Source organism: Dendropsophus ebraccatus, chromosome 10 (assembly GCF_027789765.1).
Source record: "Dendropsophus ebraccatus isolate aDenEbr1 chromosome 10, aDenEbr1.pat, whole genome shotgun sequence".
NCBI classification, from domain to species: domain Eukaryota; kingdom Metazoa; phylum Chordata; class Amphibia; order Anura; family Hylidae; genus Dendropsophus; species Dendropsophus ebraccatus.
The window spans coordinates 104,647,242-104,663,405 of NC_091463.1; the positions used below are offsets into that span (position 1 = coordinate 104,647,242).

Below are 16,164 nucleotides of genomic sequence, written 5' to 3' on the forward strand. Positions count from 1 at the left end.
GCTGTCAGTATATACAGTGAGTACACAGGGAGCTGCTGTCAGTATATACAGTGAGTACAGGGAGCTGCTGTCAGTATATACAGTGAGTACACAGGGAGCTGCTGTCAGTATATACAGTAAGTACACAGGGAGCTGCTGTCAGTATATACAGTGAGTACAGGGAGCTGCTGTCAGTATATACAGTGAGTACAGGGAGCTGCTGTCAGTATATACAGTGAGTACACAGGGAGCTGCTGTCAGTATATACGGTGAGTACACAGGGAGCTGCTGTCAGTATATACAGTGAGTACACAGGGAGCTGCTGTCAGTGTATACAGTGAGTACAGGGAGCTGCTGTCAGTATATACAGCGAGTACACAGGGAGCTGCTGTCAGTATATACAGTGAGTACACAGAGAGCTGCTGTCAGTATATACAGTGAGTACAGGGAGCTGCTGTCAGTATATACAGTGAGTACACAGGGAGCTGCTGTCAGTATATACAGTGAGTACACAGGGAGCTGCTGTCAGTATATACAGTGAGTACAGGGAGCTGCTGTCAGTATATACAGAGAGTACACAGGGAGCTGCTGTCAGTATATACAGTGAGTACACAGGGAGCTGCTGTCAGTATATACAGTGAGTACAGGGAGCTGCTGTCAGTATATACACTGAGTACACAGGGAGCTGCTGTCAGTATATACACTGAGTACACAGGGAGCTGCTGTCAGTATATACAGTGAGTACACAGAGAGCTGCTGTCAGTATATACAGTGAGTACACAGAGAGCTGCTGTCAGTATATACAGTGAGTACACAGGATGCTGCTGTCAGTATATACAGTGAGTACACAGGGAGAATCTGTCAGTATATACAGTGAGTACACAGGGAGCTGCTGTCAGTATATACAGTGAGTACACAGGGAGCTGCTGTCAGTATATACAGTGAGTACACAGAGAGCTGCTGTCAGTATATACAGTGAGTACACAGGGAGCTGCTGTCAGTATACACAGTGAGTACACAGGGAGCTGCTGTCAGTATATACAGTGAGTACACAGGGAGCTGCTGTCAGTATATACAGTGAGTACACAGAGAGCTGCTGTCAGTATATACAGTGAGTACACAGGGAGCTGCTGTCAGTATATACAGTGAGTACACAGGGAGCTGCTGTCATTATATACAGTGAGTACAGGGAGCTGCTGTCAGTATATACAGTGAGTACACAGGGAGCTGCTGTCAGTATATACAGTGAGTACAGGGAGCTGCTGTCAGTATATACAGTGAGTACACAGGGAGCTGCTGTCAGTATATACAGTGAGTACACAGGGAGCTGCTGTCAGTATATACAGTGAGTACACAGGGAGCTGCTATCAGTATACATAGTGAGTAATCTTAGAAATTAATTTTTGCAGTTTCTACCTTGGACTTTTAGTGACAGGAGAATGACGCCGTTCAGAAATATCATCAGTATAACGGCCAAAGGAGAGGACGGCTCGAGAGATGAAGGGGATCACCATGAAGATGTTGGGGGGGGGGGGGGGGGGGGAAGCCGAAGAGAAGAAGTACCAGCTGATGTCTAAGATGGTCTGGAATGGCACCTACACCCAGAGGCCACGCTTATCACTCATAGAAAGGGGTACGGGCATCACAGCAATGTAGTCTGAACCCCTCTGTCTGAACCCCTCTACTTAAAGAGACTCTATCGGCAGGTGTATGGCGTCCTATCTCAGGGTCAGCAGGTGTATGGCGTCCTATCTCAGGGTCAGCAGGTGTATGGCGTCCTATCTCAGGGTCAGCAGGTGTATGGCGTCCTATCTCAGGGTCAGCAGGTGTATGGCGTCCTATCTCAGGGTCAGCAGGGTTATGGCGTCCTATCTCAGGGTCAGCAGGTGTATGGGGTCCTATCTCAGTGTCAGCAGGAGGTTATGGCGTCCTATCTCAGGGTCAGCAGGAGGTTATTGCGTCCTATCTCAGTGTCAGCAGGTTATGGCGTCCTATCTCACGGTCAGCAGGTGTATGGCGTCCTATCTCAGGGTCAGCAGGTGTATGGCGTCCTATCTCAGGGTCAGCAGGTGTATGGCGTCCTATCTCAGGGTCAGCAGGTGTATGGCGTCCTATCTCAGGGTCAGCAGGTGTATGGCGTCCTATCTCAGGGTCAGCAGGTGTATGGCGTCCTATCTCAGGGTCAGCAGGTTATGGGGTCCTATCTCAGTGTCAGCAGGAGGTTATGGCGTCCTATCTCAGGGTCAGCAGGTGTATGGCGTCCTATCTCAGGGTCAGCAGGTGTATGGCGTCCTATCTCAGGGTCAGCAGGTGTATGGCGTCCTATCTCAGGGTCAGCAGGTTATGGGGTCCTATCTCAGTGTCAGCAGGTTATGGGGTCCTATCTCAGGGTCAGCAGGTGTATGGCGTCCTATCTCAGGGTCAGCAGGTGTATGGCCTCCTATCTCAGGGTCAGCAGGTGTATGGCCTCCTATCTCAGGGTCAGCAGGTGTATGGCGTCCTATCTCTGGGTCAGCAGGTGTATGGCGTCCTATCTCAGGGTCAGCAGGGTTATGGCGTCCTATCTCAGTGTCAGCAGGTTATGGCGTCCTATCTCAGGGTCAGCAGGGTTATGGCGTCCTATCTCAGTGTCAGCAGGTTATGGGGTCCTATCTCAGGGTCAGCAGGTGTATGGTGTCCTATCTCAGGGTCAGCAGGTGTATGGCTTCCTATCTCAGGGTCAGCAGGTTATGGCGTCCTATCTCAGGGTCAGCAGGTGTATGGCGTCCTATCTCAGGGTCAGCAGGTGTATGGCCTCCTATCTCAGGGTCAGCAGGTGTATGGGTCCTATCTCAGGGTCAGCAGGATTATGGCGTCCTATCTCAGGGTCAGCAGGTGTATGGCGTCCTATCTCAGGGTCAGCAGGTGTATGGCGTCCTATCTCAGGGTCAGCAGGTGTATGGCGTCCTATCTCAGGGTCAGCAGGTGTATGGCGCCCTATCTCAGGGTCAGCAGATGTATGGCCTCCTATCTCAGGGTCAGCAGGTTATGGCGTCCTATCTCAGGGTCAGCAGGTGTATGGCGTCCTATCTCAGGGTCAGCAGGTGTATGGCTTCCTATCTCAGGGTCAGCAGGTTATGGCGTCCTATCTCAGGGTCAGCAGGTGTATGGCGTCCTATCTCAGGGTCAGCAGGTGTATGGCCTCCTATCTCAGGGTCAGCAGGTGTATGGGTCCTATCTCAGGGTCAGCAGGATTATGGCGTCCTATCTCAGGGTCAGCAGGTGTATGGCGCCCTATCTCAGGGTCAGCAGGTGTATGGCGTCCTATCTCAGGGTCAGCAGGTGTATGGCGTCCTATCTCAGGGTCAGCAGGTGTATGGCGTCCTATCTCAGGGTCAGCAGGGTTATGGCGTCCTATCTCAGGGTCAGCAGGGTATGGGGTCCTATCTCAGTGTCAGCAGGAGGTTATGGCGTCCTATCTCAGTGTCAGCAGGAGGTTATGGCGTCCTATCTCAGGGTCAGCAGGTGTATGGCGTCCTATCTCAGGGTCAGCAGGTGTATGGCGTCCTATCTCAGGGTCAGCAGGTGTATGGCGTCCTATCTCAGGGTCAGCAGGAGGTTATTGCGTCCTATCTCAGTGTCAGCAGGTTATGGCGTCCTATCTCAGTGTCAGCAGGTTATGGCGTCCTATCTCAGGGTCAGCAGGTGTATGGCGTCCTATCTCAGGGTCAGCAGGTGTATGGCGTCCTATCTCAGGGTCAGCAGGAGGTTATTGCGTCCTATCTCAGTGTCAGCAGGTGTATGGCGTCCTATCTCAGGGTCAGCAGGGTTATGGGGTCCTATCTCAGGGTCAGCAGGGTTATGGGGTCCTATCTCAGGGTCAGCAGGTTATGGCGTCCTATCTCAGGGTCAGCAGGGTTATGGCGTCCTATCTCAGGGTCAGCAGGTTATGGCGTCCTATCTCAGTGTCAGCAGGGTTATGGCCTCCTATCTCAGGGTCAGCAGGTGTATGGCGTCCTATCTCAGGGTCAGCAGGTTATGGCGTCCTATCTCAGGGTCAGCAGGTTATGGGGTCCTATCTCAGGGTCAGCAGGTGTATGGCCTCCTATCTCAGGGTCAGCAGGTGTATGGCGTCCTATCTCAGGGTCAGCAGGTTATGGTGTCCTATCTCAGTGTCAGCAGGAGGTTATGGCGTCCTATCTCAGGGTCAGCAGGTTATGGTGTCCTATCTCAGTGTCAGCAGGAGGTTATGGCGTCCTATCTCAGGGTCAGCAGGTTATGGCCTCCTATGTCAGGGTCAGCAGGTGTATGGCGTCCTATCTCAGGGTCAGCAGGTGTATGGCGTCCTATCTCAGGGTCAGCAGGTGTATGGCGTCCTATCTTAGGGTCAGCAGGTGTATGGCGTCCTATCTCAGGGTCAGCAGGTGTATGGGGTCCTATCTCAGGGTCAGCAGGTGTATGGCGTCCTATCTCAGGGTCAGCAGGTGTATGGCGTCCTATCTCAGGGTCAGCAGGTGTATGGCGTCCTATCTCAGGGTCAGCAGGTGTATGGGTCCTATCTCAGGGTCAGCAGGATTATGGCGTCCTATCTCAGGGTCAGCAGGTGTATGGGGTCCTATCTCAGTGTCAGCAGGTGTATGGCGTCCTATCTCAGGGTCAGCAGGTGTATGGCGTCCTATCTCAGGGTCAGCAGGGTTATGGCGTCCTATCTCAGGGTCGCATAAACTAGTGACAGAATGGTGTATCACTTACATTGTTCTGTGCAGCTGATCCAGAAATCTCCTCCTGAATAACATAGACAATAAGTAGTCCTCTCCATTATGTGCATGAGCTCAGTAGTCCTGGATATTCATGTGAAGCAGAAAACTCCGCCCACCAGCTGCTGATTGGCAGTTATCTATCCATGCTGTGTATAGGAAGTCACCTGTCAATCAGCAGCTGGAGGGCGGGGGGAGGGGTGTGGCAAGAATCTGATTCTCCTGCATGTTAGGAGAACGGCTGAGCAGAATGATGTAAGTAATACACCAATCTGATCAGCATTTATGTCACTAGTTTATGCTGCCGTCATTTAAAGCCACATAAACGTAGTGACAGATTCCCTTTAACCAATTAGTATTACTTTTGAGGGTAATGTTAATTAAGTAACATTAGGTAAGTAATGTTAAGAGCCAAAAGGAGTAAATAGATTTCATCCTTCCAGTGTCTATAAAAGCCGGTACAGATAGATGCATCTTATATATAATATATGTAGAAAACGTGCGGTGTTGTAGTTTTCTTGGCTTCATGAACTTTCCTTGTGATGTCTGAATGATTGTAAAGTAATCATACAAAAAAGACTGACAATTCCCATAATTCAACCTCAGAAACATCGGTGAAGAAAGAAACACAAACAGCTTAATCCTCCCCAGATCGGGTGAAACCTTCCATCTGAAGACCCAATGATTAGTGTTGCAGAACTTTTCGGGTTCTGGAACGTTCTTCAACATTTGACTCCTGGCGCATAGACAAGTTGGATACCACCCTAGAGCTGGCAGGACAACATAGATACATTGTATACATGTTTCCGGGCAGCTCTAAGGTGGAATCCAACATCTTTAGACGTAGGAGTCAAATACTAAACGTTCCAATGCGAAGAACGTTCCAGAACCCAAACAGCTCTGCAACTCCGCAAAAACCCAATCACAATCCGTATGGAGACAGCTGTGGGGATGTTATAGCACGTATATTACACATGTAGCATATTATACGCCCCCCCCCCCTACCTTTGCTGGCGCTCTCCACATGTTCAAGTTCATCAGGAAATTTCAGGATGTCTGTAAATCGTTCTTCACAGACTTCAGCAAGAAAGTGTAACAAGGTGGATTTTTGGTCCGAAGACTTTGTGTCTCGTATCTGTCGGGGAAATTAGGAAATTGCATTTAGTATAAAGATGCCGTTCAAGGTGCGAGGATTTATCGGTAAAGAACAGAATTACAGACGTCATTCAAGGAGAAGCTACCGACCCTGGGAACTTCAGCAAGAAAAGTCGTTTTCATTTTACGATACAAAGAAATTTAAAGAAGAATTTCTATCACTTATTGATATAACCACAAAACCTGCAGTTACAGAGATTGTAAAATATCTTCTCTTATCTGCTTTGTCCTATTGTTCATTCTTATTCACTTTACATATCAGGCAATGTGTAATACTGACTGCTATAAACTAGAATAGTACAACACTGCACCAACAAGACAAGAAAGTAACTAAACTAATAAATAATAACTAATAAATAACTAGATACTCTGGTCACATGGCAAGAAGAAGCGGGAACATCCTGGGAAACTGATGTAGCTTTTTACTTCCTATACACAATAATAACTATCCCTATATATAGAAATATAACTACTATAATACTGCTCCTATATACAGGGATATAACTACTATAATACTGCTCCTATATACAGGAATATAACTACTATAATACTGCTCCTATATACAGGGATATACTACTATAATACTGCTCCTATATACAGGGATATAACTACTATAATACTGCTCCTATATACAGGAATATAACTACTATAATACTGCTCCTATATACAGGAATATAGCTACTATAATACTGCTCCTATATACAGGGATATACCTACTATAATACTGCCCCCTATATACAGGAATATAATTACTATAATACTGCTCCTATATACAGGAATATAACTACTATAATACTGCTCCTATATACAGGAATATACCTACTATAATACTGCTCCTATATACAGGGATATACTACTATAATACTGCTCCCTATATACAGGAATATACTACTATAATACTGCTCCTATATACAGGAATATACTACTATAATACTGCTCCTATATACAAGAATATAACTACTATAATACTGCTCCTATATACAGGAATATAACTACTATAATACTACTCCTATATACAGGGATATACTACTATAATACTGCTCCTATATACAGGAATATAACTACTATAATACTGCTCCTATACACAGGAATATACTACTATAATACTGCTCCTATATACAGGGATATAACTACTATAATACTGCTCCTATATACAGGGATATAACTACTATAATACTGCTCCTATATACAGGAATATAACTACTATAATACTGCTCCTATATACAGGAATATACTACTATAATACTGCTCCTATATACAGGGATATAACTACTATAATACTGCTCCTATATACAGGGATATAACTACTATAATACTGCTCCTATATACAGGAATATAACTACTATAATACTGCTCCTATATACAGGAATATAACTACTATAATACTGCCCCCTATATACATGGATATAACTACTATAATACTGCTCCTATATACAGGGATATAACTACTATAATACTGCCCCTATATACAGGAATATACTACTATAATACTGCTCCTATATACAGGAATATAACTACTATAATACTGCCCCCTATATACAGGAATATAACTACTATAATACTGCTCCTATATACAGGAATATAACTACTATAATACTGCTCCTATATACAGGAATATACTACTATAATACTGCTCCTATATACAGGAATATACTACTATAATACTGCCCCTATACACAGGAATATAACTACTATAATACTGCCCCCTATATACAGGAATATAACTACTATAATACTGCTCCTATATATAGAAATATAACTACTATAATACTGCCCCCTATATACAGGAATATAACTACTATAATACTGCTCCTATAAACAGGAATATAACTACTATAATACTGCTCCTATATACAGGAATATAACTACTATAATACTGCCCCCTATATACAGGAATATAACTACTATAATACTGCTCCTATATATAGAAATATAACTACTATAATACTGCCCCCTATATACAGGAATATACTACTATAATACTGCTCCTATATACAGGAATATACTACTATAATACTGCCCCTATATACAGGAATATAACTACTATAATACTGCTCCTATATACAGGAATATAACTACTATAATACTGCTCCTATATACAGGAATATAACTACTATAATACTGCTCCTATATACAGGAATATAACTACTATAATACTGCTCCCATATACAGGGATATACTACTATAATACTGCTCCTATATACAGGAATATACTACTATAATACTGCCCCTATATACAGGAATATAACTACTATAATACTGCCTCCTATATACAGGAATATGACTACTATAATACTGCCTCTTATATAAAAATATGATTTCCTATATTAATTATGTACGGTATTTCGTGTATTTATAAGCAGTTTGGTGACTGACCCCCGCCGTCCCCACCTGCTATGTTTAGAATGGGAGATCTCTTTGCTGCCCCCTAGTGATCAGACATTGATGTGTCCGGACTCCCCCGACCTTCACTTCGGCCTCCACCACACGACTAACTCCCCAAACTTTTTCTGCCGTCCTCAGTGAGAGGGAAGCCAATTTCCCGGAGTCGGCAGTAATAACTCGGCCGTTGTGTAACGTTAATGAGTCCTAATGAGAGCGCTTCCAGAATATCCTTCTAATGTTTAAATATAATGATGAGGGGAAAAAAGGAAGCGGCGGCATCGGAGGCGGCCACCAAATCAATATTCAATTAGCCGCCCTGAATGGGAACTTGGGAAGTCGCTCCTGAAACTTTGTAAATACTTTGTGTGATGTTTGTTTTCTCTCTGAGCTGAAACAAAAGCCGCGGCGGCGGTGGCGGTTGGCGGTGATGGGCGAGCACATAGAGGCAGCGTTTGGGTCTGAGGACGCAGCACTTTCCATAGTCGGCGACCGGGCACATGTTTCTTGTTAGATAGGCCGGCGAGCGGCAATAGCGGACAGGACGCACAAACATCCTGATTGTACAGCCGGAGCGCACAATGGGCTTAGCGATGTCTGGAGCGGCGCCATCCCAATACACAATACCTCACATTCAGCTGGAAACAAAACAGAAAATGTCGCTTTATTTGCCGCGGTGAATTTGACGGATTTAATGTTCTTGGATTATAAGTCTGTTGGGTTTAGAAGTAAAAGGCGTAATGAGGTGATTTCAGTGGCTGCTTAGCGCAGGCGGCGGTCTATTAGGAGCCTTTATGTCATATTATTAATACTTAAAGGGGCGTTCCAGGAAGCCAACAATCATGTCTACCTCAGACACTGCATCCTGCGCCATTTACAGGGAGTGCGGGATTCTGAAAGCCCTAGCAGAGAAGTTAAAGGGGTTATCCAGCCTGGGGGCACTTTTTTGGGGGACCGGGGAGGAGGTGGCTGAAATAAAAGACGTCCACTTACCTCCCCTGTTCCAGCGGCGGGTCCCGCATCACGGCGCTCCGGTGCCCGGCCGCTTCCTGGTGTCTGACGCCGCCCGAGACGCTACGTCTCAGGGCCGCTCAGCCACTCAGTGAAGGAGGCGGGATCCATTTAAAGTCCGCTCGGATCCCGCCTCCTTCACTGAGTGGCTGAGAGGCCCTGAGACGTAGCGTCTCGGGCAGCGTCAGACACCAGGAAGCGGCCGGGAACCGGGCACCGGAGCGCCGTGATGCGGGACCCGCCGCTGGAACAGGGGAGGTAAGTGGACATCTTTTATTTCAGCCACCTCCTCCTCGGTCCCCCAAAAAAGTGCCCCCAGGCTGGATAACCCCTTTAAAGGGGTGCTCCGCTGGGGGGAAATTGGTGTCAGAAAGTGCCAGAGATTTGTATTTTACTTTTATTTGATAATCTCAAGCCTTCCAGTACTTATCAGCTGCTGCAGGCTCGGACTGGCCCACAGGGGAGCAGGGGAATCCCCCGGTGGGCCCTACCCATTGGTGGGCCCCTGAGCAGGAGGTCTGTATCCCTGTTTAGCAGCTTCAGGATGACATATAATCCCCCAGTAAGTTTCATGGGACGTCACCTTTCAAGAAACTTAAGTGGGCGGCTGTGCTGTTTGCATAGAGCAGGGATGGGGAACCTTCGACCCTACATCAATTGCAAAACTACAACTCCCATCATGCCTGGACAGCTCCTATACACTAGAACAGGGGTGGGGAACCTTCGACCTTCCAGCTGTGGCAAAACTACAACTCCCATCATGCCTAGAGAGCCTTTGGCTGTTCAGGTCGCCATCCCTGGAGAGTCTGACCAGTTAGTAACAGTGAGCGAGCATTGCCGGTCACATACACAGCACTGTGCAAAGTCACTATAGTAATGTGAATATTCCCTGGTGGGCCCAAGGTACCAGTCCGACACTGAGCTGCTGTATGTCCTGCAGGAAGTGGTGACATAGTCTGACACAGTGCTCTCTGCTGCCACCTCTGTCCATGTCAGGAACTGTCCAGAGCAGCAGCAAATCCCCATAGAAAACCTCTCCTGCTCTGGACAGTTCCTGACATGGACAGAGGTGGCAGCAGAGAGCACTGTGTCAGACTGGAGAGAATACACCACTTCCTGCAGGACATACAGCAGCTGATAAGTACTGGAAGACTGGAGATTAATTGATATAACTTTCTGCCACAAATTGATTTTGTTCCTCCGGAGTGCCCCTATAACAAATAGAACCGAGCAGTAGAGGCTGCAATGATCGTCTCTTTCCGGAGGACCTGACATATCTTTGGCTAATATTACACGGGCCGATGAAAGCCGGATAATAACAGTATCTGCTAGATTGGCGCTCGTGTACTGGGGCTAATATTACACGGCCAACAAGGGCTGCAGGGACATTGTTACCTGTTCTTGTGGTCTTCTTCTCCCCGAGTCCCGTGCGCTCCAGCTTCAGAGTGGACCCGTGGAGAAGAAGACCACAAGAGGAGCCCTGCAGCCTGGATATTGTCAGTCGCCGGCCACGTACCGCTATTACACGTAGCGATGTGCGGTCGACGCCCGACAATTATAGGTTCAAACCTATATCAACGATCAGCCAATGATTATTACACCAAGCGATAATCGGCCAAATCGGGCTGATTCGTCCAATTATAGTTCAATGTAATAGTACCCTTTGTATTCGCGGACAAACCGTTCATTTCTATACAACCTGTGTAATGCTTCAATTAGCCTGTGGTGGCGCTGTAAGAACACATGCCTGGAGTCAGGACCCCCTGCTGACCAGATGGAGCCCGATGAGTAATATATAAGACACCAATAATACAGCACAATGCCACCAAACGTAATACCAGTATATACAACAATAATAACATATCGCTGCCTCATTGTTATCATTCGGATCTGTGGGGTCCACAGGGCTCAGGTGCCACGACTCACATGGGACTGGTGACCCAGGCCGCTGGGAGGTCAGCTCCTCATGTGCTGAGGGCTATCACCTATCCTCTCTCCCCCTCCCATCCCCATTCAGGACAGGGTTAGGAGGGGGAGCGAGGAGGCGTTAAGCCCTCAGCACTTTAGGACTTGGGACCGCCTTTTTGACACTTTACAGCAGAGAATAAAAGCATTGTTCTACGTTCAGGACCGTGACCCTTTCTCCTGACCTCACAGCTATATCACAGTCAGCAGTCTGGAGCCTGGATTACAGAATCCCTTTAAGGAAGGACACCATTCAGCTAGAAGTCACTTATCTCGATTATTAATATACATCTTCTGGATTGTTCCCAATAATAGCGATTCTATACTCTATGTGAAACAGCAGCTGCTTCCCGTATGAGCTGCCAAGAATCTGCTGCAGCGACTAGTCATATACAGGGTCTATAGATTACAGAAGAACATCCTCATAGTCACGTACAGAAAGGGATGTGTCAGGCCTCTAAGGGCAACAAGGAGTGAGTGCCGGGGTAGGAAAGCTTCTATGGTGTAATGCAACATATTCACCCATAGGAGTCATAGAGAAAGCCTGTGAGTCCTGCTTCCCCCACCACTCATAGAGAAGCCTGTGAGTCCTGCTTCCCCCACCACTAATAGAGAAAGCCTGTGAGTCCTGCTTCCCCCACCACTCATAGAGAAAGCCTGTGAGTCCTGCTTCCCCCACCACTAATAGAGAAAGCCTGTGAGTCCTGCTTCCCCACCACTCATAGAGAAAGCCTGTGAGTCCTGCTTCCCCCACCACTCATAGAGAAAGCCTGTGAGTCCTGCTTCCCCCACCACTCATAGAGAAAGCCTGTGAGTCCTGCTTCCCCACCACTCATAGAGCCTGTGAGTCCTGCTTCCCCCACCACTCATAGAGAAAGCCTGTGAGTCCTGCTTCCCCACCACTCATAGAGAAAGCCTGTGAGTCCTGCTTCCCCCACCACTCATAGAGAAGCCTGTGAGTCCTGCTTCCCCCACCACTCATAGAGAAAGCCTGTGAGTCCTGCTTCCCCACCACTCATAGAGCCTGTGAGTCCTGCTTCCCCCACCACTCATAGAGAAAGCCTGTGCGTCCTGCTTCCCCCACCACTCATAGAGAAAGCCTGTGAGTCCTGCTTCCCCCACCACTAATAGAGCCTGTGAGTCATGCTTCCCCCACCACTCATAGAGAAAGCCTGTGTGTCCTGCTTCCCTCACCACTCATAGAGAAAGGAGGGAGAGGTATATATACACATATACACAAATATAGTTGTTTTTACTATGAAGGAGGGTGGGGTTTAGAGATTGACAAAACTTCTTGTCTTTCCCTTCCTCTCCCTTGCAAGAGGATTTTTATTTCATTGATTACAGTTTTTCATTAACCCTCTAGGCCCCCAGGAAGTTAAATCCTTTAGCCATGGTTCCCTAAAGATTTCCTCCACAGGTGGTTTTTCACCTCCAGAGTGCTGGAGGATGACTCTTTGTAAGTTGAGGATTAGCTTTTTTTTGCACAAACAGCTGGGGACCTCACAGTATCCGGGAATCCCAGTGACCGAGTTCTTCACCTGACTCCTGGGATTGATAGTCCTGTGATATAAATAAATCTGCGGCCACCAAAAAGTGTGTATTGTGCCTTCATTTCATAGTCTGTGGTTATTTTTGTTGGAGTTGTTTCATAGGAAAGTGAGTGTCCATCCCATACCCAGAAGTCATGTGCAGTCGTGGCCTTCCATTCCTGGATCGGGGGACCAGATGCAGTAACCCTGACGCTGCGCCCGGCTCCGTACAGCTCTGTGAGGAGATTTTCAGGGTTTGAAGGATCACAGCTTATACTATCTGCAGCCTTTTCTGCCTGTGCACTTGGTGTTTCTCCTAGGAAATAACAGGCCGTGTTCCATCAAACACTGCCACTGGTTAAACTGCCGGCTTCCCATATAGCTTTCACTTCAAAGGGCCTATTATTGTAATGGTCACATAAAGCTGCTTTATCAGGCTTCCCTGCTGGGGCGACTGCCGCTCCGATCCCCCTCGCCCATTTTCTTCTTTCTGTGATGTATATTTTTAAAAATATCCGTAGGATGGGATTTGAACAGCGGACCAGCAGAATTAAAATGCTGAATTAGTGTTCCATCATATTTAACATGCTGATACATTGAGTGCATGGATTTAATATCTACAATTTGTGAGCTTAGTGGGGACTTAACCAGTCACAGGATAAGAGCTCCCGATGAATGTGGGAACTTCTGAGGAGAAGAAAGTCCTGGAGGTGAGGAGAGAGGGAGGAGGAGGATGAAGCTGAGGAGGCAGGAGCAGCAGAACATTGTGTAAGGCTGAGGAGCCATTCTCTCACCCAGTATTGTCTCCCCCCGCCTGCCCCGGTACGGTTTCCCCCCGCCTGCCCCGGTACTGTCTCCCCTCGCCTGTCCCGGTACGGTCTCCCCTCGCCTGTCCCGATACGGTCTCCCCTCACCTGTCCCGGTACAGTCTCCCCTCGCCTGTCCCGATACGGTCTCCCCTCACCTGCCCCGGTATGGTCTCCCCCCTCCTGCCCTGGTACTGTCTCCCCTCGCCTGTCCCGGTACTGTCTCCCCTCACCTGCCCCGGTATGGTCTCCCCCCGCCTGCCCCACTATGGTCTCCCCTCGCCTGCCCCGGTACGGTCTCCCCTCACCTGTCTCGGTACTGTCTCCCCTCACCTGCCCCGGTATGGTCTCCCCCCGCCTGCCCCGCTATGGTCTCCCCTCGCCTGCCCTGGTACTGTCTCCCCTCACCTGCCTTGGTACTGTCTCCCCTCACCTGTCCCGGTACTGTCTCCCCTCACCTGTCTCGGTACTGTCTCCCCTCACCTGCCCCGGTATGGTCTCCCCCCGCCTGCCCCGCTATGGTCTCCCCTCGCCTGCCCTGGTACTGTCTCCCCTCACCTGCCTTGGTACTGTCTCCCCTCACCTGCCCCGGTATGGTCTCCCCTCACCTGCCCCGGTACGGTCTCCCCTCGCCTGCCCCGGTACTGTCTCCCCTCACCTGCCTTGGTACTATCCCTCTTCTTTACCCTAGACTATCCTGCACCACACTGTGACTGCACCCGGAGCTGTGGGAGGGGGTCTTACCTCCATGAGCGGGTAAAAGGTGAAGAATGGGAAGGTTGCCCTTGCTTCAGCAATACTGTATCTTGGCGACTTATGTGACACTGAGGGCATTTAGGAAACCTCTGTGGTGATGTTACAGCATCTGAAGAGCAACAGGGCCTCACAATTTGCACCTAAATGGCTCTTATGGGGATAAGTCGGCTTTGTTGGCGCCTGGGTGGTGATATTCTAGCGATTTTTCTCCTTCTTCTGCATTAGGAGCTGGAATTGGTGGAGGAGAACCAGGAAGCCTGTCATCTCCACCAGGCCATCCCGCCATTGTCCTAATCACCATTCTTGCCTGTGATCATCTTTTGCGCATTCGGAGAGCAGTTAATATTTAAGCAATCATGAATGCTCCATTGCATATATCAAAACAGCTCCCATCCTCTGCCAGGCCGCCGCCGCCGCCGCTGCACATGAATTCTAATGCCGCTCGCCTTTATTTAAACAGAATTAGGTTCTGTGTTCAATGCCAAGGGTTGTTTACAAATCATTGGTTCCCTCCATAATGGCGCACGTAGCGCTACAACATCCAGGAAGATAATGCATTTTTAAGCATATGCAATTACCATAAAGACATTAGCACTGGAGCTGCTACTTGACAGACTTAATACATACTTTCTAGGCTGCATTTCCAAGCTTGTCACAAAGGAAAGAAAAAAAGTGGAATGAATGAGGGAGAGAGAGAGACAGGGCGAGAATATTCTAGATCTTCCGTGACTGGCGCTGACAATGGTTCAACAAGACACAATTTATCACCGCCAGACGTCTTTATTGAAAGCTTCTGCTTTCTTGGGGCCGGTTCCAAATTTTCTTCTTGGTTTATGAGATGTGGAGTCGATGAAGCGAGAGAAAAGTGCGAATTAGCAGCAACGAGCGTCCGTCACGCCTGGCCGTGGCATCGCTCCACGTCGGATCAGGACTAGAGTCTTACCTCATAATGGCGGTTAAACAGGTGACTCTTGTTCTCGGCGTCAGGAGCAGCTAATCAATATCTCATAATCTGCTTGTACGGCTAAGGATCTCGGCTGACCCCGCATTCAATTTATATGCGCATACCATAGCGGTGCGAGATCCGTCATCCATCATACAGATATGGCGGTGGACAGGCTCGGGTCACCTCCTGGATTGGGGTCAGATGACTTACACAACCAGGCAGATATGCAAAGAACTTCAATAGTCCAAGAAGAAATCCAAGTGATGACAAATATGAAAAATGGTTTATGAAGGATCCGGGCAGCTGGTGAAGACCCGACATGTGTGATTATATAAGAAGCCGGGCAGCTGGTGAAGACCCGACATGTGTGATGATACAAGGAGCCGGGTGGTGGGTGAAGACCCGACATGTGTGATTATATAAGAAGCCGGGCAGCTGGTGAAGACCCGACATGTGTGATGATACAAGAAGCCGGGCAGCTGGTGAAGACCAGACATGTGTGATTATACAAGAAGCCGGGCAGCTGGTGAAGACCCGACATGTGTGATTATATAAGAAGCCGGGCAGCTGGTGAAGACCCGACATGTGTGATGATATAAGGAGCTGGGTGGTGGGTGAAGACCCGACATGTGTGATGATACAAGAAGCCGGGCAGCTGGTGAAGACCCGACATGTGTGATGATACAAGAAGCCGGGCAGCTGGTGAAGACCCGACATGTGTGATTATATAAGAAGCCGGGCAGCTGGTGAAGACCCGACATGTGTGATGATACAAGAAGCCGGGCAGCTGGTGAAGACCCGACATGTGTGATGATACAAGAAGCCGGGCAGCTGGTGAAGACCCGACATGTGTAATTATATAAGAAGCCGGGCAGCTGGTGAAGACCCGACATGTG

At 48.1% G+C, this 16,164-nt stretch overlaps 1 protein-coding gene across 5 annotated transcripts in view; it reads right to left on the minus strand.

Annotated features, from left to right (window-relative positions):
- Nucleotides 1-16,164, minus strand: part of DIAPH2 (diaphanous related formin 2) — a 984,664-nt gene that overhangs the window by 400,829 nt on the left and 567,671 nt on the right. For all 5 annotated transcript variants that reach the window (XM_069985741.1, XM_069985740.1, XM_069985739.1 and 2 more), the window contains one exon: nt 5,721-5,850. In XM_069985741.1, the coding sequence (XP_069841842.1) occupies nt 5,721-5,850 (130 nt within the window). The remainder of the gene's footprint in view (nt 1-5,720; nt 5,851-16,164) is intronic.